This window comes from Syzygium oleosum, unplaced genomic scaffold, assembly GCF_021117445.2.
Source record: "Syzygium oleosum isolate NSW1041296 unplaced genomic scaffold, Sole_v2.1 Sole_v2.11, whole genome shotgun sequence".
NCBI lineage: Eukaryota > Viridiplantae > Streptophyta > Magnoliopsida > Myrtales > Myrtaceae > Syzygium > Syzygium oleosum.
In genome coordinates, this window is record NW_026607495.1 from 1344805 (window position 1) to 1367930 (window position 23126).

The 23126-nt window shown below is 40.1% G+C and overlaps 3 protein-coding genes across 3 annotated transcripts; all 3 read right to left on the minus strand.

Moving 5' to 3' along the window:
- Positions 1 to 1393: 1393 nt before the first annotated feature.
- Positions 1394 to 1898, minus strand: LOC115689332 (cysteine proteinase inhibitor 1-like). The gene has a single exon (XM_030615343.2). It carries the CDS (start codon positions 1772 to 1774, stop codon positions 1394 to 1396), a length of 381 nt encoding a protein of 126 aa, XP_030471203.1. The 5' UTR covers positions 1775 to 1898.
- Positions 1899 to 9869: 7971 nt separating this feature from the next.
- On the minus strand, positions 9870 to 10346 carry LOC115669391 (cysteine proteinase inhibitor 1-like). The gene has a single exon (XM_030590608.2). The coding sequence runs from the start codon at positions 10297 to 10299 to the stop codon at positions 9940 to 9942; it is 360 nt and encodes a 119-aa protein (XP_030446468.1). The 5' UTR covers positions 10300 to 10346; the 3' UTR covers positions 9870 to 9939.
- Positions 10347 to 12217: 1871 nt separating this feature from the next.
- LOC130139384 (cysteine proteinase inhibitor 1-like) lies at positions 12218 to 12736 on the minus strand. The gene has a single exon (XM_056316197.1). It carries the CDS (start codon positions 12734 to 12736, stop codon positions 12377 to 12379), a length of 360 nt encoding a protein of 119 aa, XP_056172172.1. The 3' UTR covers positions 12218 to 12376.
- Between the last annotated feature and the right edge of the window lie 10390 nt (positions 12737 to 23126).

Genomic DNA, 23126 nt, shown 5'->3' on the forward strand with positions numbered 1-23126 from the left:
CTTAGTCAAATCATGGCTGAAACTGATATCAGTTCCTTTGATGAATCCGAAGAAAATGGACTTTAGGTTAATGATATTGAAACCACTTCCTCTTCAGAATTAGAAGAATCTCAAGATTTTTTTGAAATAAATGGCCTAACAATAGAAGAAGAAATTCTTTTACAAACAGTTGATCAAATCGTTGACTCTAAAGATAGAATTAAATATCTCAGTGATCTCCAATCTTCTATAACCTCCAAACAGCATTCCGATGCCCCTTATAATCTTTCTACCATTCTCAATAGGGGGAAGAAAATTATTTCTCGACCTATTTCCATTAACAATCTTAATCAAGAGATCAACCACTAGAAGCAAGAAATTCAGAATCTCAAGCATACCCAAATTGAGATGCAAAAGGAAATTCTAGAGATAAAATCCAATTTTATGAAAGGAAATGAAAAAATTGAAGAATCTTCAGAATCTCAATTCAATTCTAGCCCTAACCCCTCCGATCCAAACTTTTTGCTCGTTCTTTCAGAAATAACAACAAGAAAATGGTTTACAAATATCACTATAAGAATCAATAATGATTTCATTTTAATACAACAGCACTCTTTGATATAGGAGCAGATCTCAACTGTATTAGAGAAGGTCTTATACCGACCAAATATTTTGAGAAAATAACCCAATCACTTAAATCAGCATCAGGAAATAAATTACATATTAATTATAAAATTCCAAAAGCTGAAATAGTAAAAGGTAATACTTCTTATAAAACTTCGTTCCTTCTTGTTATGAACATTAAACATAAAGTCATCTTAGGGACACGGAATGAACACTATTGAGCAACAAATTATCTTAGAGAAATCCCTAATTATTTCTAACACTTATCTTTCAACCAAAGTCATATGAATTTTCATCAAACGGGCGTCACCAAACGCCAGAAGTCAAGAAGTTACCTTCGGCAAATGCTATTTTATCTGAAACAATGCTTTTCCCTTATTTCAAGTCTAACATAGGTCTGTCCCTTCCCTATAGTTCACGTGAGCATATACCAAAGTGATATCCCTTAAATCTGCTGGTCCCTCCGTCAAAGATCAACATTCGAATATTTCAAGGCACTCGTCGAAGAAAAAGAAAAGGTTATATGCAGATTTCTCATCTCAGCTCACCTAATCTGATCCCCCTTCACGAAATTCTTGCATGTTGCATAAAGCAAGATCAGACCCAGAAAAGCAAAAAAAGAACAAGAAAGGAAAGGTAAACATAAGATCCCTTAAATTGCACCAATTGTTTCAAATAGAAATGGGCCATCACATCAGACTAAATGTTTCAATTCTGAAAATGAAAACCAGTTCTTGTTTTGTTGTCAAATTACTAAAAGGGTTGACATCAATTATTCTCAAACACGACCTCACGCATTGCCCAAAACGGGCTTGAACGACCTGAGACGCCTGACGTGCTCCCAAGACTTGTCCCCGACACGACCTGCGTCAAAAACGACGGCCTCGAAGTTCTTGGTCTCGGCCCCGTCCTTGACCTGGATGACGAGCCTGTAGTTCGTCCCCGACACGACCTGCGTCTCACCCCTCACCACCTTCTCCAGCACCAGCCCCGTCTTGGCCTCGTCATTGTGCGTCTTGATGGCAAACCCAACGATCTCCCCCACGAACGGGTTGCTTAGGTCCTTTATTGGGTTCCAGCCGCCGAGCAGCGCCTCCCTGCGGGCGGCCCCAGCGGTCAAGACTTTGAGGAGGAGAAGGACGGCGGCAGCGGCGAGGATGAGGAGTCTCATTGTTGGCGGTTATCGGCTTTGGTTTTTGGCTTTGGTAACTGTTTTCTTGGGTCTCCTCTTGGAGCGTTGGGTTTGACAATTGTGGATGTTTATTTATGCTTTATTTTTCCTGGTGTGGGCTTTGAAATCGAACGCTTATCTTGATGTTTTCTATGGGTGGTGGGTACATGTATTTATAGGTGTTGGAATTGAGAGAATCACGGGCACTTATGGTGTGATTTAAGAAAGAAATCTCTGTTTTAGGGTCAACTTAGAATATATGGCAAGGTAATTAATTATTTCATGGATTATGAAATTAATGACTTGACATTTGATTGAAGCCACGATTGTAACACCCCAGAACGTCACGTGTGACACGTGTTCTTTCTAATTTTCTTTCAATTTATTAATAGCACTCGGAAGCACAACTAAATTTTACATCATCCTAAACAAAAAATCACATGATTTTAATAATATACACATGCATCTTCCTTATGATAGCATCAGTGGCTACTAACTTGTTACAACATCTAAGCAAAACATAACGAAATACATAGTCTTGGGTAGAGGGTCGGGGTAACTAGCGCCACTACTCCCACATTAACCCAAAATACATAGTCTTGGATCATGTCATACCATGACTACATGAGTCATGTCATCGTAAGATATCATGTCATCTCAACCTTGTAGAGAATCATCATAAACAGTAGAACGTTTAGCTAATTCCAGAGTTTTATTCACATCTCATACAAGGGAATTTGCTCGGTGGCAAATAAGCCTTGGCAAAGGTCTTAATCACACCATTCGCATGCAATTCATAATAATTGCCATGTTCATCACAATAATTTGTCATTTTTCATGCAAATAATGATAAACAATCAATTACAAACACTTCCATACATATACTCCTCTGCCCTTCTTATTTGGCCACACATTTATCAACATAATGAAGTACATTAGTCACTCAATCAAATAAAGAAACAACATGTGGTTGTACTCAATAAATAGATATACTCAGAAGATAAGTAAATACTTTCAGATTTAGAAATTAAATATACTCAGGTTCATAAAGTAATCATACTCAAGTTTAGAAAGTGATTATACTCAGACTCAGAAGGTAAATATACTCACGTTCAAAAGATAAATATATTCAGATTCAAAAAGTAAAATCTACCTAGGTTCAGAAGTAAGTATATTCAGATTTAGAAAGTAAAATCTACTCGGGTTTAGAAGTAAGTATATTTAGATTTAGAAAGTAAAATCTACTCGAGTTCAGAAGTAAGTATGTTCAGATTCAAAAAGTCTAATCTACTCAGATTTAGAAGTAAGTATATTCAAATTCAGAAAGTAAAATCTACTTGGTTCAGAAGTAAATATATTCGTATTCAGAAAGTAAAACCTACTCGAATTCAGAAATAAGTATATTAGATTCAAAAAGTAAAATCTACTTGGTTCAAAGGTAAGTATATTTAGATTTAGAAAGTAAAACATAATCGAGTTCATAAGTAAGTATATCAAATTCAGAAAGTAAAATCTACTCGGTTTTAGGATTAAAACGATGACCATGGTTAATTATTAGATGGAATGTTGCATGTAAATCACATGTGGCCATGTCTTACTTAGTTGATGGCCAAATGATAGAAGAATTTGATGACTAATGCCCTATGGTGATGACAGTTAGTTTTTAGGTGTCAAGTTAGCATGAGTCTCACCTTGGAATAGACACGTGGCTTTACATGTATCCTTAGAAGGGCATGTGAGTATTGTGTGTCAAGATTAAAAGAGTATTGACATGCAAAGATAACACAAGTGGCTCTCATGCTATTTAAGGAAAACAAGTGGCTTATTAAGGTGGCTTAATAAGAATGATGACTCAAGGATATGTGTCAAAATTAGTGGTAAAGTTTGAGTATGAAGGAGCCATATGGCCAAGCACTTATTCTCAAATGCCACATGATGTGTTTGTGTCCTAATCCAAGATATTTATGAATAATTATAATAAAAACAGTATTCTTCTATTTTTGGGGCCATTAATGCAAGTGATTACAATTAGTGCTAATTAATTTAAGTTTAAATAAATAATACCACCCATCAACTATTAAGACGACGTTGAATTAATTAACACCGTTATAATATTAACATATGCATAAACTTCTTTTAATTTGCAACACGTTGAACTTGACGATCACGTTTGAGAAAAAATCATCTCCACGTTTCCGTGCCTCATAAAATGAACATTTTAACTAAGATTTCTACATGTCTACCCAAATTTTAAGCTAAATAATACTTCACTTTATAACCTAAATGTTATTATTGGACATAGAAAATTCTTAATGTCACACAAATATTATTATGAAAAATCTGGATGTCGCAACGATAGCTTAATTTTTTTTTTTTGGCCTATCATACTCTAACTCTCAACTTACTCTCGGACTTTTGCTCTGCCTCTTTGCAAAGCGTGGGAGTGAAAACCCAATCTGAAACTAAACTTCCCCACCCTTGAACCCCTCCCCTCCGAGAGAAGGTGGGGAATCGAACTCTCCATCTCTCCCTTCACAAGTAGGAAGGGTGGTCACTAGGACAAACCCCAGTGGTTACGATAGCCTAATTAAGGTTGTGAATAATACAAGCAAAGGGACATTTCGAGCACAACATGACTCCATAGGTAATTTCCATAAGTTGAAAAATAAAGGCTCTTTCTATAAGCTGAAGTGTAGTTTCCTAATTTAAGTTTATTTTCTAATATAATTATTTCCTAGTTTAATGTTTCTTAATGTGAAGTTTCCTAGTTTGAGATTCTTTATAGCATTCCCTAATTTAGTGTCTTAGTCCTGCAATAAATATGTATCTCGCTGGCATGACCGCTCTGTCAGCTTTAGAAATGACGAAGCAATAGGGGCCACAAGTTTTCCAACTGAAGCACTGGAAACCAAGCAAATCAGTCACTCTTTATTTTCATATATTTTCTTAAAATATTTTTCTTCTCATCCGTTTCTGTCATTTCATCTCCTAAAAAATACCTATGACCATTAGACCCACCTTTTTGTCTAGTAGTTCCACCAGCAGATATTTTTTTCGTGAAAGGAATTCACAAAAAATTAAAGTCTATAAACTTACAAAATTAGACTTATTTAAAAGTACCAATACATTATCGGTATAACTTATTCTTTACATAAGCGGTTCTCAAATCATAATACATAATTATTATTTGCGTTAGACAATTATTCTTACGTAAGTTAAAGAATACTTTATAAAATGAAAAAAACAAGGGAAAAAATTCAGAATTTTTTTGTTTAAAAATTGCAAATATCATTCATGTCAAGCCGGCTACGTCAATGCCGGTCATGCCACGTGGGATGGCCGACACTGATTGGATTACTGGGTGAGCAATTTGCGGCTAAAATTGGCTGAAAGCTAGGGTTACATTGAAAAATCGTCTAAAAGCTGAGGACTAAATTGATAAAATTTTAAAAAAATTAATTGAATTGACCGCTGTACAATAGATTTATGCCTTTTTTGAAAATTTTTCCTTTCTTCTTCCTTAACACATTAGTGATCAAGATTTCACTCAATTGTTCATCTTGTCACAATACTTCCAAATCTTCACAAACTTCCTGTTCTTCCTGACTTTGGTCACTTTTTATCAAGGTTCATCCAGCTTCTATCAATCTTTTTAATTTCACTTTAGATTCCGTCAATGACTATAAAGCATCATTCATATAAACATTACCTGAAATGAAACAACATTTTCATTTATTAAACTATAATGAGAGTTAGAGGTCTTGTCAACTTTAAAATTGGCAAAACTACCAAAAAATTTCTCAACTTATTGCAATTATACCAATTCAGTCCGAAACCTTTTTTTTTATTAATTAAGTCTTAAACCTTTTGTATTTGTGTCAATTTAGTCCATCTAGCCTCCGCCGCTACCTTTGCCTCCGCCACCGCCTATTGATCCCCTCCTAGGGTTTCCCGCTCCAATGCCTGATTTTGACTAAGAATAGATCGGGCATGGCGAGATAGGAATTCTCAAAGAGAGAGAGAGAGAGAGAGAGAGAGAGAGAGAGAGAGAGAGAGAGAGAACACGATCTTCTTCTTACATGCAGTTTGTTTTTTTTAGTTAATTATTTTATTTTTCCCTTTTTTAGGTAAAATGACATAAATGGTCATGAACTTTTGCCTAATGTGTAATGTGGTCCTTGAACTTATAATTTATTCAATGTGGTCCTTGAACTTTAGCTCAATATCTAATGTCATCCATGAACTTTTAATTTATTTAGCATAGTTTCTAAACTTTTGATTCATATTCAATATAGTCTCAAAACTATATGAAAATATTTAGCATTGTCCTGGAACTTGAATTAATTGAAGAACAACAATGAACAATTTTCGTATAGTTTAGGGACTAATTTGAACATGTACCAAAAGTCCAGAGACTATATTAAACAACTTCAAAGTTCAAGGATGATATTGCACATTGGCCTAAAGTTTAAAGATCACATTGAGCAAATTAAAAGTTTAAGAACCACATTTACACTTTTGAGTAAAAATTTAGGGACGATTTGTGTCATTATTTTTTTATTAATTTGTTCAGAGTTTATTAATTAAGGACATGATGATGCAATATTAGATTTTGACAAGGGAGAGATCCAACGGTTGTCAGGTCGTGCCGGTCACACGCAGGAAACGGTTGGCCATCCGCGCTTGGGGAGCAATTCGGTGGCCATGGGTGCACGGTAGCCGATTGGCGGGATCCAACTGGATCTCGAGTCCTACTTTCAAAGTCATTAACACTTGTCGTCATTAACACTTGTCGCTCTCCCCTCCCTTGTCTTCTCTTTCGTCATGTTATTTATCCTAATAATAAATCCTATGCATTATTACCCCCTTTGTATTAAAGAAATATTGTACCTCAACATTAACCATAAGATTTTTTACATTAGTATATAAATACCTTGATGTGATCATTCTGCTCAAATGTTTATATATGACTTTTTTTTTCTAAAAATCTGTGAAACAATTATTGGAAAGTGTGGGTTTCGTCTGATGTTGGAAGAGATTATGGAGATTCTTGCCCGACTTCGAATCTATTTGGTTGGGTTCATCCAAATTGTGACCATGTGAGTTCAACGTGTGCCTCTTGACGGTGATGGAGCCAAAAACTTTAATGGAGGGAGGGTGAAATTCATCAACCTTGATCACTGCTAACAAGCTCAATACTTATGAAAGCTCTAGTAGGGAGAGAGAGAGAGAGATCTAGTAGGGAGGGGGCCGAGAGAGAGAGAGAGCGGGGGGGGGGGGGGGGGGATCGTGTTTGTCATCGACAACAGTGGCTAGAGGTGGCTGCGGCTTGGTTGGGATTTGGGCTAGGAGGGAGGGAGGAAGGGAGGGAGGAGGAGATTAGGGTTTGGGTGAAGGATTTCTTTGGAGGTGGTCAAACACAAATTAAAATGGACATGTGTTGCGATCTCATGACTAGTTGAGGCCGTTATAGTAAAAGTTATTGTCAACGATGGTTATGCCCCCATATGGACAACTTAGATATTTCTCTAGGTTTCAATAATGGTCATTAATCTTTTAGTAAATTTTACAATCACAATAATGAAATTTGATTTTAATTACTCAATGCACCAAATTTCTCCTTTTTTCACAACAGGATTTCAACCGAAATTTGACGAGCTTTCTGAAAAACTATTGAGGTGGAGGTTAAATGGCAATGATATGAGAATCATAAAGCTTACCACCTCTCTTCCATGTTAGCATTTCATCAAGGAATTGATCAATTATGGCCAAAGGAACCAATTACAATACAACGAAATCTTAGTAAATTAGATAATTGAAATTAAAGTTTTGCGACTCAATTGCATGCCGAAATTCAGTAATCAAGACTGACATTCACCCTAAAATGTTTTGGCAATATTATATTGGATATCAGCAATTTGTATATAGGTTTCGCTTTTAATAATATTTTAATACTTTTTTTGAATTTTTTTTCTTCTCTTTCCTGCTTTTCTTTTATTTTCTTTTCTCTTCTTTTCTTCTTTTTCTTTATTTTCCCCTTTTTCCCCCACCCTTCTAGCGAATTCACCAGCTTCCCCAATGGATGCACCAACTTCCCCAATGGATGCACCAAGAGGCTATTGACTCCGCCCTTCTTGTAAACCCTAACTGTTATCGGGTGCACGAAGGGATGAGCGTCGAAGATGTACACTGAGCCATCCGCCGAAGCAGAGAGGAGGTCGTGCGGGAATGAGAGGTGTGGAGGGGGTGTAGAAGCAGAGGGTGGTGACCGTAGAAGAATGGTGGCGGAGGGAGCCGAGGGAGGAGGCCGCCATTAGGTCATAGAGGTGTACAGTGGCGTCGCCGGCGACGGGGCAGGCTGCGGTGATGGACGAGATTGGGGAGAGGTGGGAGGGGTAGCAAAAGAGTTTGGTTAGGGTTAGGATATGGCCATGGGGGGAGTGCTTGAGGGGCTTGAGCTTGGAGCCCCAATTGAACTTCTCGTACGAGCCCGCGATTAAACTCATGACAGCATGATCCGCGACCTATAGAGACCGGAAATATTGAAGAGATATCTGCAGAGATGGTGAATTTCTGATCCTCTTTGATGTCGAAGGTGATGGCGACGAAGTTAGGGTTTTGGGCCGCCGAACGACGACAATGTGATCAGGGCATCCCTCACCCGAGGCCGGCGACCTCCGTCGACCATTGACAAGGCTCGGCGAAAAGAAAAAACAGAAAAAGAAAAGAAAAAGAAAAGAAAAGAAGAGAAAAGGAAAAAAAAAAGAAAAGAAGGAAAAGAGAAGAAAAGAAAAAAAGAAAAAAATAAATTGGAAATAATTAAAATATTAAAAAATTGTTGACGTCAATGCAAGACATGTCAAGTGGATTGACACAGTCCACATTAGTGATTTTTGGCCGAAATTGACCGGATGGCCTCATTGGTAAAACGTGAAAATCTTTAGGACTTAATTGACAAAATTGAATTTATGACTGAATTGGCAATGATGTAATAGGTTTAGGACTTTTTAGACAATTTTCCCAACAAAATTCTATAAAAATATCTCTAACATAGGAAATTATGTCAGAGAAATCCCTAATTATCTCTAACATCCCCTCAAATTCAAGGTATTCAAGATGATCAAGTCAGCTTGAGTTTGAAATCAAGTCAATCAGTGTCTATCGGCTAAGACTTGGAGGATGAGGTGGCATCCGCATATGTTTATGGCGAAACTTCTAAATCTAGTTGGTTTGAGAGCGGTGAGTGTAGTGGTCGTGTAACAACACGAGAAATGTCTTCCATATCTAGCTGGTTTGAGGGTGACGAGCCTAGCAGTGGTGTAAAGATGTGTGAAACGTAGAGAATTGGAGAGGGCAAGTGGCTGATGTGGCTGGCTTGCGAAATAGTAACTTAGCGATGCACCAACCGGCCTATACGGCTAGCTTGGGAAAATTGTTACTGGGCGATGCTATGCGGCGGGCATCGAAAGCCACCTCCGTGAAAAATATTAAATGCTCAACCGGTTGATGTGTAGTTATTGCGGTTGGCATCGAAACACAACCATCATGGAATTGACTCGACTAAGCACTTCCTCATATGAGAGTTTTTCGTATGGAAAGAACACTGTCGAGCGACAAATTATTAAAAAGAAATCCCTAATTATCTCTTACACTTATCTTTCACCCAAAGCCATCTGACTTTTCATCAGACGGGCATCACCAAACGCCAGAAGTCAAGAACTTACCTTCAACAAATGATATTTCATCTGAAACAATGCTTTTCCCTTATTTCAAGTCTAACATAGGTCTGTCCCTTCCCTATAGTTCACATGAGCATATACCAAAGTGATATCCCTTAAATCTGCTGGTCCCTCCGTCAAAGATCAACATTCGAATATTTCAATGCACTCCTCAAAGAAAAAGAAAAGGTTATATGCAGATTTCTCATCTCAGCTGACCTAATCTGATCCACCTTCACGAAATTCTTGCATGTTGCATTAAGCAAGATCAGACCCAGAAGGCAAAAGTAGAACAAGAAAAGGAAAGGTAAACATAGGATCCCTCAAATTGCACCAAATGTTTCAAATAGAAATGGGCCATCAGATCAGACTAACAATTTCAATTCCCAAAATGAAAACCAGATCTTGTTTTATTCTCAAATCACTAAAAGGGTTAACAACACGACCTCACACGTTGCCCTGAACGGGCTCGAAGGACGTGAGACTCCTAACATGCTCCCACGGCTTGTCAAAAACGACGACCTCGAAGCACTTGGTATCAGCCCCGTCCTTGACCTCGATGACGAGCCTGTAGTTCGACCCCGACACGACCTGCGTCTCCCCCTTCACCACCTTCTCCAGCACCAGCCCCATCTTGGCCTCTTCACTGTGCTTCTTAACAGCGAAGTCAGCAATCTCCCCCACATAAGGGTCGCTCAGGTCATTTATCGGGTTCCAGCCCCCGACCAGCTCCCTGCGGGCGGCCCTGGTGGCCGAGACTCGGAGGAGGAGGAGGACGGCGGCAGCAGCGAGAATGAGGAGTCTCATTTCAGAGGTTTTCGGCTTCGGTTTTTGGTTTTGGTAACCGTTTTCTTCTGCGTCTTCCTGGAGCGTTGGGTTTGACAATTGTGGATGTTTATTTATGCTTTATTTTTCCTGGTGTGGGCTTTGAAATTGATTGCCTTATTTAGGGCGCTCAGCCGCGCCTCACGGACGGCTTACATAAAGTTGACCACGTCTCCTCCATGTTAGCATTTCATCAAGGAATTGATCAATTATGGCCAAAGGAACCAATTACAACACAATGAAATCTTAGTACATCGGATAATTGAAATTAAAGTTTTGCGACTCAATTGCATGCTGAAATTCATTAATCAAGACTAGCATTTGCCCCAAAATGTTTTGGCAATATTATATTGGATATCTACTATTTGTGTATAGGTTTCGCTCTTACTTGAACATCCAATTACCAAATCATTGGATATACTAAGTTTTAGCAAAAATTCTTAGTATTTTTGTCCTTGCTTCGGCAAAACTCCCTTAAAAAGCCCCCCAACTTTAGGTTCAATATTGTCTCGAACTTTGTTTTTTATCCGAAAAAACTTCAAACTTTCACTCTAATCCCAATATGCCTAAACGTCTAAAAATCGTCACCGGTTTCTTCAAAATTATCAATATCATGAGATTGCTATTGTTCTATACAAAGGCGAGGGTGTTGATAAATACACATGTTGTGATAATATTCCTTTAAATTTAGTAACAATGGGAGTCTAAATGATCTGCGAGATTATTTTGGATATTGACTATTTGTGTACAGGTTTCGCTTTCACTAGTAGTTTGATACTTTTTTTGACTTTTTTATTTGTTCTTTTCTTCTCTTTGCTGCTTTTCATTTTCTGTTGCTTCCCTTTCTCTTTTTTTTTTCTTTTTCCCTTTTTCCCTCGTCCTTTTAGTGAATTCACCAGCTTCCCCAACGGATGCACCAAGAGGCTATTGACTCCGCCCTTCTTGTAAACCCTAACTGTTTTCAAGTGCACAAAGGGATTAGTGTCGAAGATGCACACTGAGCCGTCCATTGAAGCAAGGAGGAGATCGTGCGGGAACGAGAGGTGCGGAGGGGTGTAGAAGCATAGGGCGGTGACCATAGTAGAATGGTGGTGGAGGGAGCCGAGGGAGGAGGCCGTCGTTAGGTTATAGAGGTGGACAGTGGCATCGCCGGTGCTGGAGGCCACAACGGGGGTGCTAGCGGCGACCGATGAGATTGGAGAGAGGTAGGAGAGGTAGTAGAAGAGTTTGGTTAGGGCTAGGGTATGGCCATGGGGGAAGTGCTTGAGGGGCTTGAGCTTGGAGCCCCAAATGAACTTCTCATACGAGCCCGCGATTAAATTCATGACAGCACGATTCGCGGCCCATAGAGACTGGAAATATCGGAGAGATATGTGCAGAGATGGTGAATTACCGATCCTCTTTGATGTTGAAGGCAATGGCGACGATATTATGGTTTTAGGCTGTCGAATGACGGCGATGTGATTAGGGCGTCCCTTGCCTGAGGCCGGCAACAAATTATCTTAGAGAAATCCCTAATTATTTCTAATACTTATCTTTCACCCAAAGTCATATGAGTTTTCATCAAACGGGCATCACCAAACGCCAGAAGTCAAGAACTTACCGTCGGCAAATGATATTTCATCTGAAACAATGCTTTTCCCTTATTTCAAGTCTAACATAGGTCTGTCCCTTCCCTATAGTTCACGTGAGCAGATACCAAAGTGATATCCGTTAAATCTACTGGTTCCTTCGTTAAACATCAACATTCGAATATTTCATTGCACTCCTCGAAGAAAAAGAAAAGGTTATATGCAGATTTCTCATCTCAGCTCACCTAATCTGATCCCCCTTCACGAAATTCTTGCATGTTGCATTATGCAAGATCAGACCCAGAAAAGCAGAAGCAGAACAAGAAAAGGAAAGGTAAACCTAGGATCCCCCAAATTGCACCAAATGTTTCAAACAGAAATGGGCCATCACATCAGACTTAATATTTCAATTCTAAAAATGAAAACCGGATCTTGTTTTATTGTCAAATTCCTGAAATGGTTGACATCGATTATTCTCAAACATGACCTCACGCGTTGCCCAAAACGGGCTTGAACGAAGTGAGACGCCTGACATGCTCCCACGGCTTGTCAAAAACGGCGGCCTCGAAGTTCTTGGTCTCGGCCCCGTCCTTGACCTGGATGACGAGCCTGTAGTTCGTCCCTGACACGGTCTGCGTCTCGCCCCTCACCACCTTCTCCAGCACCAGCCCCATCTTGGCCTCGTCATTGTGCGTCTTGACGGCGAACTTAGCGATCTCCCCCACGTAGGAGTCGCTCAGGTCCTTTATTGGGCTCCAGCCCCCCACCAGCTCCCTGCGGGCGGCCCCGGTGGCCGAGACTTGGAGGAGGAGGAGGACGGTGGCAGCGGCGAGGATGAGGAGACGCATTTGCGGAGGCTTTCGGCTTCGGTTTTTGGTTTTGATAACCGTTTTCTCGGGTCTCCTCTTATCTTGATGTTTTCCATGGGTGGTGGGTACGGGTATTTATAGGTCTTGGAATTGAGAGAATTATGGGCACTTGTCGTGTGATTTTGGAAAAAATCTATGTTTTAGGGTCAACCTAGAATATATGGCAAGGCAATTATTTCATGGATTTGAAATTAATGCTTGATATTTAATGGAAGCCACAATGACCTGATTAAGGATGTGAGTAATACGGGAGTCGGATTCCATTAAATACAAGCGAAGGGACATTTCGGGTACAACATGACTCCACAGGCAATTTCCATGAGTTGAAGAATAAAGGCTCTTTCTATAAGCTGAAGTATAGTTTCCTAATTTAAGTTGATTTTCTAATCTGATTATTTCCTAGTTGAACGTTTCTTAATGTGAAGTTTCCTAGTTTAAGATTTTTTATAGCGTTTCCTAAATAAGAAGTGCATTTTCAGTTATAAGCATGCAAGGTTTTGAGTTCGCTGCCGCCACTATGAGAGCTCGCATGCCCTCACTGAGGCCCCGGTGACTGGCGGAGGAAAATAGGAAAAAAAAAGAAAAAAGAAAAAGGGAAGAAAAGGAAGGAAAAAAAGAAAAAGGGAAAAATTCAGAAAATTTTTAAAATTTTGCAAATATCATCCATGTCAAATCGGCTATGTCAATGCTAGTCTTGTCACGTAGGATGGCTGACACTGATTGGATCACCGTGTGAGTAATTCACAGCTAAAATTGACTAGAATGGCTACATTGAAAATTAGACAAAACGTTGAGGACTAAATTGGTTAAACTAAAAAAAAAGTTATGAAGTGAATTGATCGCCGCACAACTGGTTTAGGAATTTTTAGACAATTTTTCCCCTTGTTCTTCCTTAGTACATTAGTGATCAAAATTTCACTCAATTGTTCACCTTGTCACGGTACCTCCAAGTCTTCACACACTTCTCGTTCTTCCTGACTTTGGTCACTTTTTATCAGGGTCCATCCAGTTTCTATCAATCTTTTCACTTTCACTTCAGATTCCGTCAATGATTATGAAGCTTTATTTATATAAACATTAATTGAAATGAGACAACATTTTCATTTATTAAACAATAATTAGATATAGAAGGTTTTGTGAACTTTAAAATGGGGAAAATTACCAAAAAAGTCATCAACTTATTGCAATTATGCCAATTGAGTCCTAAATTTTTTTTTTGCCAATTAAGTTCTAAACCATTTACATTTGTGCCAATCAATCTATCCAACCAACTTTGACTGAAAATCGTTGACATGGCGTCACCGGCGTTGATTTGGACAATTTTCATAATTTTGTACGAATTTTTTATTATTTTATCTATCTTTTTCCTTTTTTTTCTGTTTTTTATCATTGCCGGCGAGGTCATCGGCTACCTCATCGTTCAAGCAAAGATGGACCTTGTTGTCGCTGGGTGAGGTCAGCCTCGCCAGGGCTGGGTTGGTGAGGCTAGACCTTACCGTCATTGGGCGAGGTCGACCTCGCCAGCAGCTAGGCTGGAGAGGGTCGAGCCTCACTAGTCATGGGTGAGGTTGACCTCGTTAGATCCAGCGAGGGTCGAGCCTCACTAGATCCGATGAGTTAGGCTAGACCTTGTGACCACTGGTGAGGGCTGCTAGGGACTAGGTGAGGCACGACCCTCACCAACCTAGCTCTAGCAAGGCCGACCTTGCCTAGCGAAAGGGAGGTCTAGCCTCGCCTTGCCGGCCACAATGAAAAACAGAAAAAAAGAAAAAAATAATATAATAATAAATTCATAGAATTTTTAGAAATTATAAAAATTGTTCACGTCAGTGTCGGTGGCACTAGTTAACGATTTCCGGACAAAATTGGCTAGATGGATTGAATTGGTATAAATGTAAAAGGTTTAGGACTTAATTAGTAAAAAAATGTTTATAACTCAATTGGCACAATTACAATATGTTTAGATTTTTTTTGGTAATTTTCCCCTTTAAGGCGTCATTAGAGGTTTTCCCAACAAAGTTGATATATTGTTTACAAAGTTGGAAAAGCTGTCTCAGAAACTAACACAATCAAGTTCCTCGAAGTAATAGTGATTATGACGTCTCGGGAACTTTCATTGTTGGAGGCCCTTCTCCATATCTTAGGATGAACTGCCATCTAATTAGAGGTGACATCTCCATCAAAGTAGGTTGGGTGATGCGGCAGTATCGAATTCCATTAAAGACCATTTGTTGTTTATTCAAGCAATAGGACATTTCGGGTACAACATGACCCAATTGATCCAATGAGGAGAAAGCGTCCAAGATGGAATTTCTATAAATTGAAGAATAAAGGACTTTCAGCTAATTTAAAAGCTGAAGGATAGCTTCCTAATTTGATGTTTCCTAGGTTAATGTGTCTTAGTCCCTCCATAAATAAGAAGTGCATTCTCAGTTGTCTGTACGCAAATTTTTAGTTGATAATATATTACAATTTTTCTCAATTGAGCGATTCCTTTGGTTTTTTATCCATTTTGTTGGTGATGAACCTTAAAATCCCTTTGGGCCATAACTTATTTTTGAAGATCGACCTCCTTTCTTTTCCCTAAGTTAGGGTTTCCTCTTCTTTCCTTTGAAGGCGCCACCTCTTTGAAGTGCCGCTACTAAGGGAGAGGGAGCTCTCTCTCTCTCTTTTGAAGCTCTTTGTCTTTCTCTTCTCTCTCGATTTGTTATGGGTGTGTGTAAATAAATTTCTGCAACTGGTATTGTGTCAATGTGAAGACCAGTTTGGCCATTTGTCCAATCAATAACCATCGAGGAGAATGTTTGTAACGAGACTCTACAACCTCTATGAGATTAGGCTGCTCTCCTCTGCCGATTTAGATTTAGTTCAAGTTTTGGGAGTTTTACTCTCTCGAACTAAATCTAGATATAGATCTAGAAGCTCCTTAGTATTTGATCTATGTTCTTTCAACATTTTAATGTTAGTGTCTCTGTACAGTGATGGTGAACCTAGATGCGTACTACAAATCATTGCAAATGGAGTGGGAAATCTCGACGTGTGCTCATCACTGAATCTAGTGATCAACCACCGATCTTTTATTGTGGTAGATCTATTCTTGAAGGATAAGAGTATGCTTATAGCTGCAAACTATACTTTGTTATATACTTTCTGGCGTTTGATTTCTTTTGTAGTTCTATGATACAGAAATATATATGTTCATGCATTATGTAATATCTTTATCAAATCGTAGTTTCTCATTTAGTTGTCATATTATATAATGACCCAACTTTCAAGCATTAGGTTAAATTTATTTTCTCAGTTATATCAAAGGCAAATTCTGCGTGTCAAAATTGGGGTATTCACTAAAATCCAAAAAATTGCTTTCTTGGAGCTTGACTCCAAACGACGGGATTGAAAATGAGATCTCACGCTTTATGGAATATAAGATCGTACTCATTTCATTTTATTTCTTGAGCTTAGTAGCTACAAAATAAGGTCGAGTCGATAAAGTATATTGTGATTTTTAGGTAGGCTGCGTGACAAAATCCATAAACCAAAACCAATGAAATAAGACGTGAGACCATCAGCATTCAATGGATTTTATCCAAAAAAAAGTGCGTGGAGAAAACAAATCGCAGCAGAAACTTTGACAGGTCGTGAGGGATGAGCAATAGCGACGGGAAGTGACAGTGCTTGCAACCGATGGATCGCACAAACGTTAGAATGGTCTGTCTTGTTGTCCATTTTCGATGAACAAGTCGCAAGTGGTCGTAAAAAGGATGAATCTGGAACTCTTCTTCTTTTAGGGTTTAGCTGCTTGTTCTCTTTCTTGAACTTGGCATTTTAGTCTGAGCTTCGAACGAGCCTGCTTTAGTTTTGTGGAGTCATATTGACGTGGCGTTTGGAAGTGCATTCACGTGATTAGAAGGTTGAATACGAGATTTTGCGAGGTTGTCGCTAGGTCAAACGTACGATAAAGATACGAGGTTGGAGCAATTGACTTAAGCCAATGCAGCAAGCACTTCAATTCAACTCCCGACAGCAACTCTAAGAGCTACCAAAGGAATCACTAAACCATTTTCGGTGACGGACTTTGCTTATGAGAATGAATGACGCTAATATTGTTATCTACTTAGCCTTGATCTAAAGAAAAATCTCTGGTCCCTATAATTTTTTGAAAAGTTTTAAAAGATGCTATACTTTTTTCCAAAGTCACAACTGATGCGATGTTAGTTGACTAACGTTTGGGGGGAAAATTACCAAAAAAGTCCTCAATCTTTTGCAGTTGTGCCAATTCAGTCCTAAACCTTTTTTTTTTGCCAATTCAGTCCTAAACCTTTTGCAAACCAGCCAATTCAGTCCTTCTAGCCGGCCGGCGCTGACGTGGCCGCCGGCCAGCTGATGTGGCGCCGGCCGGCATCCAAGTGGCAATATTTTAATATTTTTTTATTATTTTCGAAATTTTTTTTTTCCTTTTCCTTCTCCCCCCTGGCCGGACTCGCCGGCGAGGGCCCAGCTCTGGCGAGGCGAGCTGGGCCCTCACCCTGCCATGGCGAGCTCCGCCTCGCTAGATCTGGGCGAGGGCGGAGCTCGCTCCGCCATGGCGAGCTCCGCCTCGCCTGATCTGGGTGAGGGCGAAGCTCGCCCAACCAAGGCGAGGCGGAGCTCGCCCAGCAGCGGTGAGGGCGGAGCTCGCCCAGCCATGGCGAGCTGGGCCCTCGCCACCGCTGGGCGAGCCTCGCCCAGCTCCAGCGAGGCGGAGCTCGCCCTGCCATGGCGAGCTCCGCCTCGCCAGATCTGGGCAAGGGCGGAGCTCGCCCAGCTCCGGCTAGGCGGAGCTCGCCATGGCTGGGCGAGCTCCGCCCTGGCCCAGATCTGGCGCGGCGGAGCTCGCCTTGGCTGGGCGAGCTCCGCCCTCGCCCAGATCTGGCGAGGCGGAGCTCGCCATGGCAGGGTGAGCTCCGCCTCGTCGGAGCTGGGCGAGCTCTCCCAGCGGCGGCGAGCGTCCCCCCTGGCAGGACAGGCCAGGGGGGAGAAGGGAAAGGAAAAAAAAATCGAAAATAATAAAAAAATTATTAAAATATTGCCACATGGATGCCGGCCGGCGGCCACGTCAGCATCGGCCGGCCAAAAGGACTGAATTGGCTGGTTTGCAAAAGGTTTAGGACTGAATTGGCCAAAAAAAAAGGTTTATGACTGAATTGGCACAACTGCAAAAGGTTGAGGACTTTTTTGGTAATTTTCCCAACGTTTGGGTCACCGTCGGGAGGACGGTCACCTCGTGGTGGTGGTCGCAAGCCATAGCCATTTTTGGAGAAGGTTTATTCAATGAAATTAACAATACTAAACTCCATTTGTTTCGCGGTGGAAAATGATTGAATCAAAAATAATTTTTTTGAAAAAATAATCGCTTATATTATTTACAAAAAGAAATGAACAAAAGATATTTTCATCGTCCGCAAAAATATTTAAATATTTATCATTGTTGTTAATAAAATATTTTTTATTAGCTAATTATTTAAATATTTTTTACCACCCGCCTGGGTGGCGCTGCTGGAGCGCGCACTCTTCCTCTCGCAAAAGGTTGAGTGTTCGAATCCCGGGTGCCGCAAGGTGACTTAACCGGTGCACGTGTGTGGTGGCTAGCACGTGTCGCCCCCAGGGTTTACCTCCCGGCTGTCGGCCGTGCGGGGGTTCCCTGGGTCATCAAAAAAAAAAAAAAAACTTCCTTGCTTTCGTTTTCTTTGCAGTAATCTAGTTTTTGAATCAATGAAATTTATCTGCTTCCACACTCCCAAGTTCCATCCAACAGTGGATTTAGGTTTTGGAAACGGAATGCTTATGATGAAGGTTTGTACAGGTGGAGGGTAAGTGGATTTAGGTTTTGGAAACGCGAGAGTCACGGACACTTTCTATGGGTAGTGAAAGAATTTGTATTTTTCTTTTGGGTCAGCTAAGAATTTCCATTGACTGAAAACAATTTTTGCATCTACTAATTTGAGGATTAATGTTTTTAATTTGCGTGCTTAAAAGGTGGCTATGCGTTACCCTTAATGATTCTTTTAAGCGTCAAGCACGCATATCACAGAGAGGATTATAGCCTGAGATTTCATGGCAAGGTCTTAATGAATTCATGCTTTAAGAGATTAATGAGCTCTTTGGATTTAGCAATTACATCTATATGTTCATGTATTTTTTAAGTGGAGTTTATATCATTATGAAGTATGTTTATTAACTCGTATATTCTAATTTATTTATCAGATGACATCAAGAGTCCACTTTCATGCATTAATTTAAGTCATCTTCCTAATTCAGTCGAAGGCAAACTATGCACGTCGGAACTGGGGGCTCTCCAAAGTCCAAAAATTCTTTTCTTGGAGCTTTAACTCCAAGAGAGGAAATTGAAAATGAGATCTCATGCTCTTTGGAATAAAAGATCGTACTCTTTCATTATATTTTTCAATCAAGCCCTTGAGTTTAGTAGCTAAAAAAAATGAAGTCGTGTCAATAAAGTATGTCATGATATTTAGGTAGGGTGTGAGACAAAATCCAAAAACCCTTAAAATAAGATGTGAGTTTATCTGTGCTCGATCGGTTTGATCCAAAAACAGTGTGCGGAGAAAAGAAATCGCAGCAGAAACTTTGACGGGCAGTGGGGGATGAGCGATGGCGACGGGAATCGACAGTGTTCACGACAGATGGATGGTACAAACGTGAGAATGGGCCAAGTGAGAGTCCAAAACATGAAGCTTCTTTGGAGTGTCGTAAGATCAGTGGGGGATGGCCTGTTTTTGTCGTCCATTTTCGATGATTGAGCCGCAAGTGGTCGCGGAAAGGATGGATTTTGGAGCGTCTTCGAGTTGGGGCTTCCTTTACAGCTTGAACTCCTACCGTTTTTCAGGGTTTGACTACTCGTGTACTCTTTCTTGTACTTGACGTCTTGATATGAGCATTGAACGAGCCAAATTTTGATTTTGTGGAGTCCAACTCACGTGGCGTTTAAGACTAGTTTGAAATGACTTAAACGTTAAATACGAGATTTTGGAAGGGTCGCAGGGTCTAATTCAGGTAAAAGATACAAAGGTCAGAGCGATTGGTTTGAGCCCGACCATGCAAGCACTCACTAATGCTTGGTTTTGTTATGGATTATGCGGCCGCCACATAGTTCAATTCAAATCCCAGCAGCTCCTAGATGAGCTATGAAAGGTAAAAAACATTGTCCATAAAGATATAGAAATAATAAGGTCACCAGTGATCGTTATATAACTATGGCTCAAAATTCATATTCATTCACTTGTTTTAGTTTTCAAAAGAGCCATTGCTTGTTACTTAACCATTTCCGGTGACAAATTTACATATAGGGACAAATTGATGCTAATTTTGTTATCTATGTAGGGTTGATTAGAAGAGAATCCCAGCATTTTGTACTTTTCTTAAAAGAGAATCCCGCTTCGGGTCCACAAGCTCCGCTCCTCCCATACTAAATCAAAAGCGAGCCTAAACATTAACCAAGCCACCATCCAACTCAAGGGTTGATGGCCTTTGGCTTCATCTCTTCCCCTCCATCGCCATGTCCAGGGGATTGTCCTACAAATCTGAAAAATAAAGGGTGAGCCGAAGTCCAGTAAATGAAATCTCTAAATCTAAGGTAAGAAATCACCTTACTACTCAATCCGGTATCAACAGACAATAGGAATTCAAGCATCACAAGATAACCATGAATGACAAGTATATCAGTATGGTTCTCCCCGTGGATGTAGGTATCGACACTCGGATCGAACCACGTAAATCTTTCTTGCCCTTTATTGTTCCTTATTTATTTCTCTGGTGATTTCACATTGCCTTAAATTGCAAGATGCTTGTTAGCTTCCGCGTTAATATTACAACATAAACATTACATGAAATGAGACAACATTTTCATTTATTAAACAATAGTGAGAGAAAGAAGGTTTTGTCAACTTTAAAATGTCATTAGAGGTTTTCCCAACAAAGCTGATGTATTGTCTAGAAAGTTGGAAAAGCTATACGAGAAACTTTCACAGTCGAGTTCCTTCAAGTAAAGGTGATTATGGCATCTCGGGAACATTCATTGCTGGAGGCCTTTCTCCATATCTTGAGGATGAAGCGCTATCTAATTAGAGGTCACATCTCGAAGAATTAAGACGGGGGACCATCTGCATCCAATGGATTTTATCCCAAAAAAAGTGTGTGGAGAAAATAAGATCGCAGCAGAAATTTTGACGGGTCGTGAGAGACGAGCAATAGCGACGGGAAGTGACAGTGTTTACATCAGATGGATCGCACAAACGTTAGAATGGTCAGTCTTGCTGTCCATTTTCCATGAACAAGTCGCATGTGGTCGTGAAAAGGATGAATGTGGAGCGTCTTCGGTGTGGCCTCCTTTACAGCTTGAACTCTTTCTCCTTTTAGGGTTTGACATTTGTTCTCTATCTTGAACTTGACGTTTTAGATTTAAGCTTCGAAACGAGCCTGCTTTAGCTTTGTGGAGTCCAATTGACGTGGCGTTTAGAAGTGCATTCAAGTGATTAGAAGGTTGAATACGAGATTTTGCGAGGGTGTCGCGAGGTTAAACGTACGTAAAAGATACAAGGTTGGAGCAATTGACTTAAGACAATGCAACAAGCACTTCAATTCAACTCCCAACAGCAACTCTAAGAGCTACGAAAGGAATCACTTATTGGGGTATGGTTCGTACTCCTCTCCGACAGAAAAGCACAGAGTCCCGCTCCCTAGTGAGCGGGCGGGGTCTGGGGGGCCGCCCCCGACTGGAGTCATACGGGGCAGCGCCTCCGCAAAGCTAGAAGGCTATTATATTTTGAGTATCTATTTTGAATAGTTACTGTTACCTATATATATTCTTTATTTTATAATTGAGAGATGTAACATAGAGTTGTATTACCTATATATATTCTCTTTCTCTTACATAGAGGTGAGAGATAATAATTATAGTGAAATTCTTTGCTGGACGTAACCATAATTTAAGAATGAACCAAATTAAAACTTTTGTGTCTCAATTTTCTTTTCACTTTTACTTTAATTTCCTTGTGATTGTAAGCCGAATCCTAACATCACTAGACCATCACTAAACCATTTCGGTGATGGATTTACTTATGAGAATGAATGATGCTAATCTTGTTATCTAATTAGCCTTGATCAAAAGAAAATCTTGGTCCATGTAATTTTTTGAAAAGTTTGAAAAGGCGCTATACATTTTGCCAAAGTAACAACAGATGCAATTGATGGTAGTTGACTAACGGATGGGTCACCGTCGTCCCGACGGTCACCTCGTGGTGGTGGTCGCAAGCCATAGGCGTCTTTGGAGAAGTAATATTTAATGAAATTAACAATACCAGATTCCGTATGTTCCACTAAAAACGACTAATTTGAAAATTAATTGTTTTAAAAAATCACTTATATCATTTACAAAAAAAAATGAACAATGGTTACCAAAAAAAAAAATGAACAAAATATATATTCATCATCTACGAGAATATTTAAATATAAAATATTGTCGCTAATGAAAATATTTTTTATTTGTCTAATTATTTCGTGAAACTACTTGGCTTCCGTTTTCTTTGCGGTAATCTAGTTTTTGAATCAATGAAATTTATCTGCTTCCACACTCCCAAGTTCCATCCAATAGTGAGATCTACGGAAGAAAAAAGAATTCAGAAAAAAAAAAAAAATAAAGACAAACATATCTATTTCATAGGAAGCACCAAACATGTTCTTTCCCTCAATTTCTGTGGGAGCTTTATTATCAAATTACTGAAAATGTAATATGTCTAAGGATGATTATTGATAATTAACCAAGAAGACGCAACAACAACCTCACACTTTGGCCGGAACGGCCTTAAACGACGTGAGACTCCTGAAATGCTCCCACGGCTTGTCCCAAACGATGGCCTCGAAGCTCTTCGTGCCGGCCCCGTCCTTGACCTTGATGACCAGCCTGTAGTTCGTCCCTGCGACGCCCTACGTCTCGCCCTTCATCACCTTCTTCAGCACCAGCCCCGTCTTGGCCTCGTCATTGTGCGTCTTGACAGCAAACTCGGCAATCTCCCTCACATACGGGTCGCTCAGGTTCTTTATCGGCTTCCACCCCCCCCCCCCCCCCCAACAGTGGCTCCGGGTGGGTGGTCCTGGAGGCCGTGACTTGGAGGAGGAGGACGGCAGCAGCGGCGAGGATGATGAGGAGTCTCATTTTCGGAGGTTTTCGGCTCTAGTTCTTGGTTTTGGTAACTGCTTTCTTGGGTCTTCTCTGGCTTTGAAATGGAATGCTTATGGTGAAGGTTTTTATAGGTGGTGGGCACGTGGATCGGTTTTGGAAACGCGAGATTCATGGACACTTTATATGGGTAGTAAA

Bases quoted from the DNA above. Each gene is read 5' to 3' on its own strand.
- LOC130139384 (XM_056316197.1), bottom strand. From the start codon at position 12,736: ATGCGTCTCCTCATCCTCGCCGCTGCCACCGTCCTCCTCCTCCTCCAA.
- LOC115669391 (XM_030590608.2), bottom strand. From the start codon at position 10,299: ATGAGACTCCTCATTCTCGCTGCTGCCGCCGTCCTCCTCCTCCTCCGA.
- LOC115689332 (XM_030615343.2), bottom strand. From the start codon at position 1,774: ATGAGACTCCTCATCCTCGCCGCTGCCGCCGTCCTTCTCCTCCTCAAA.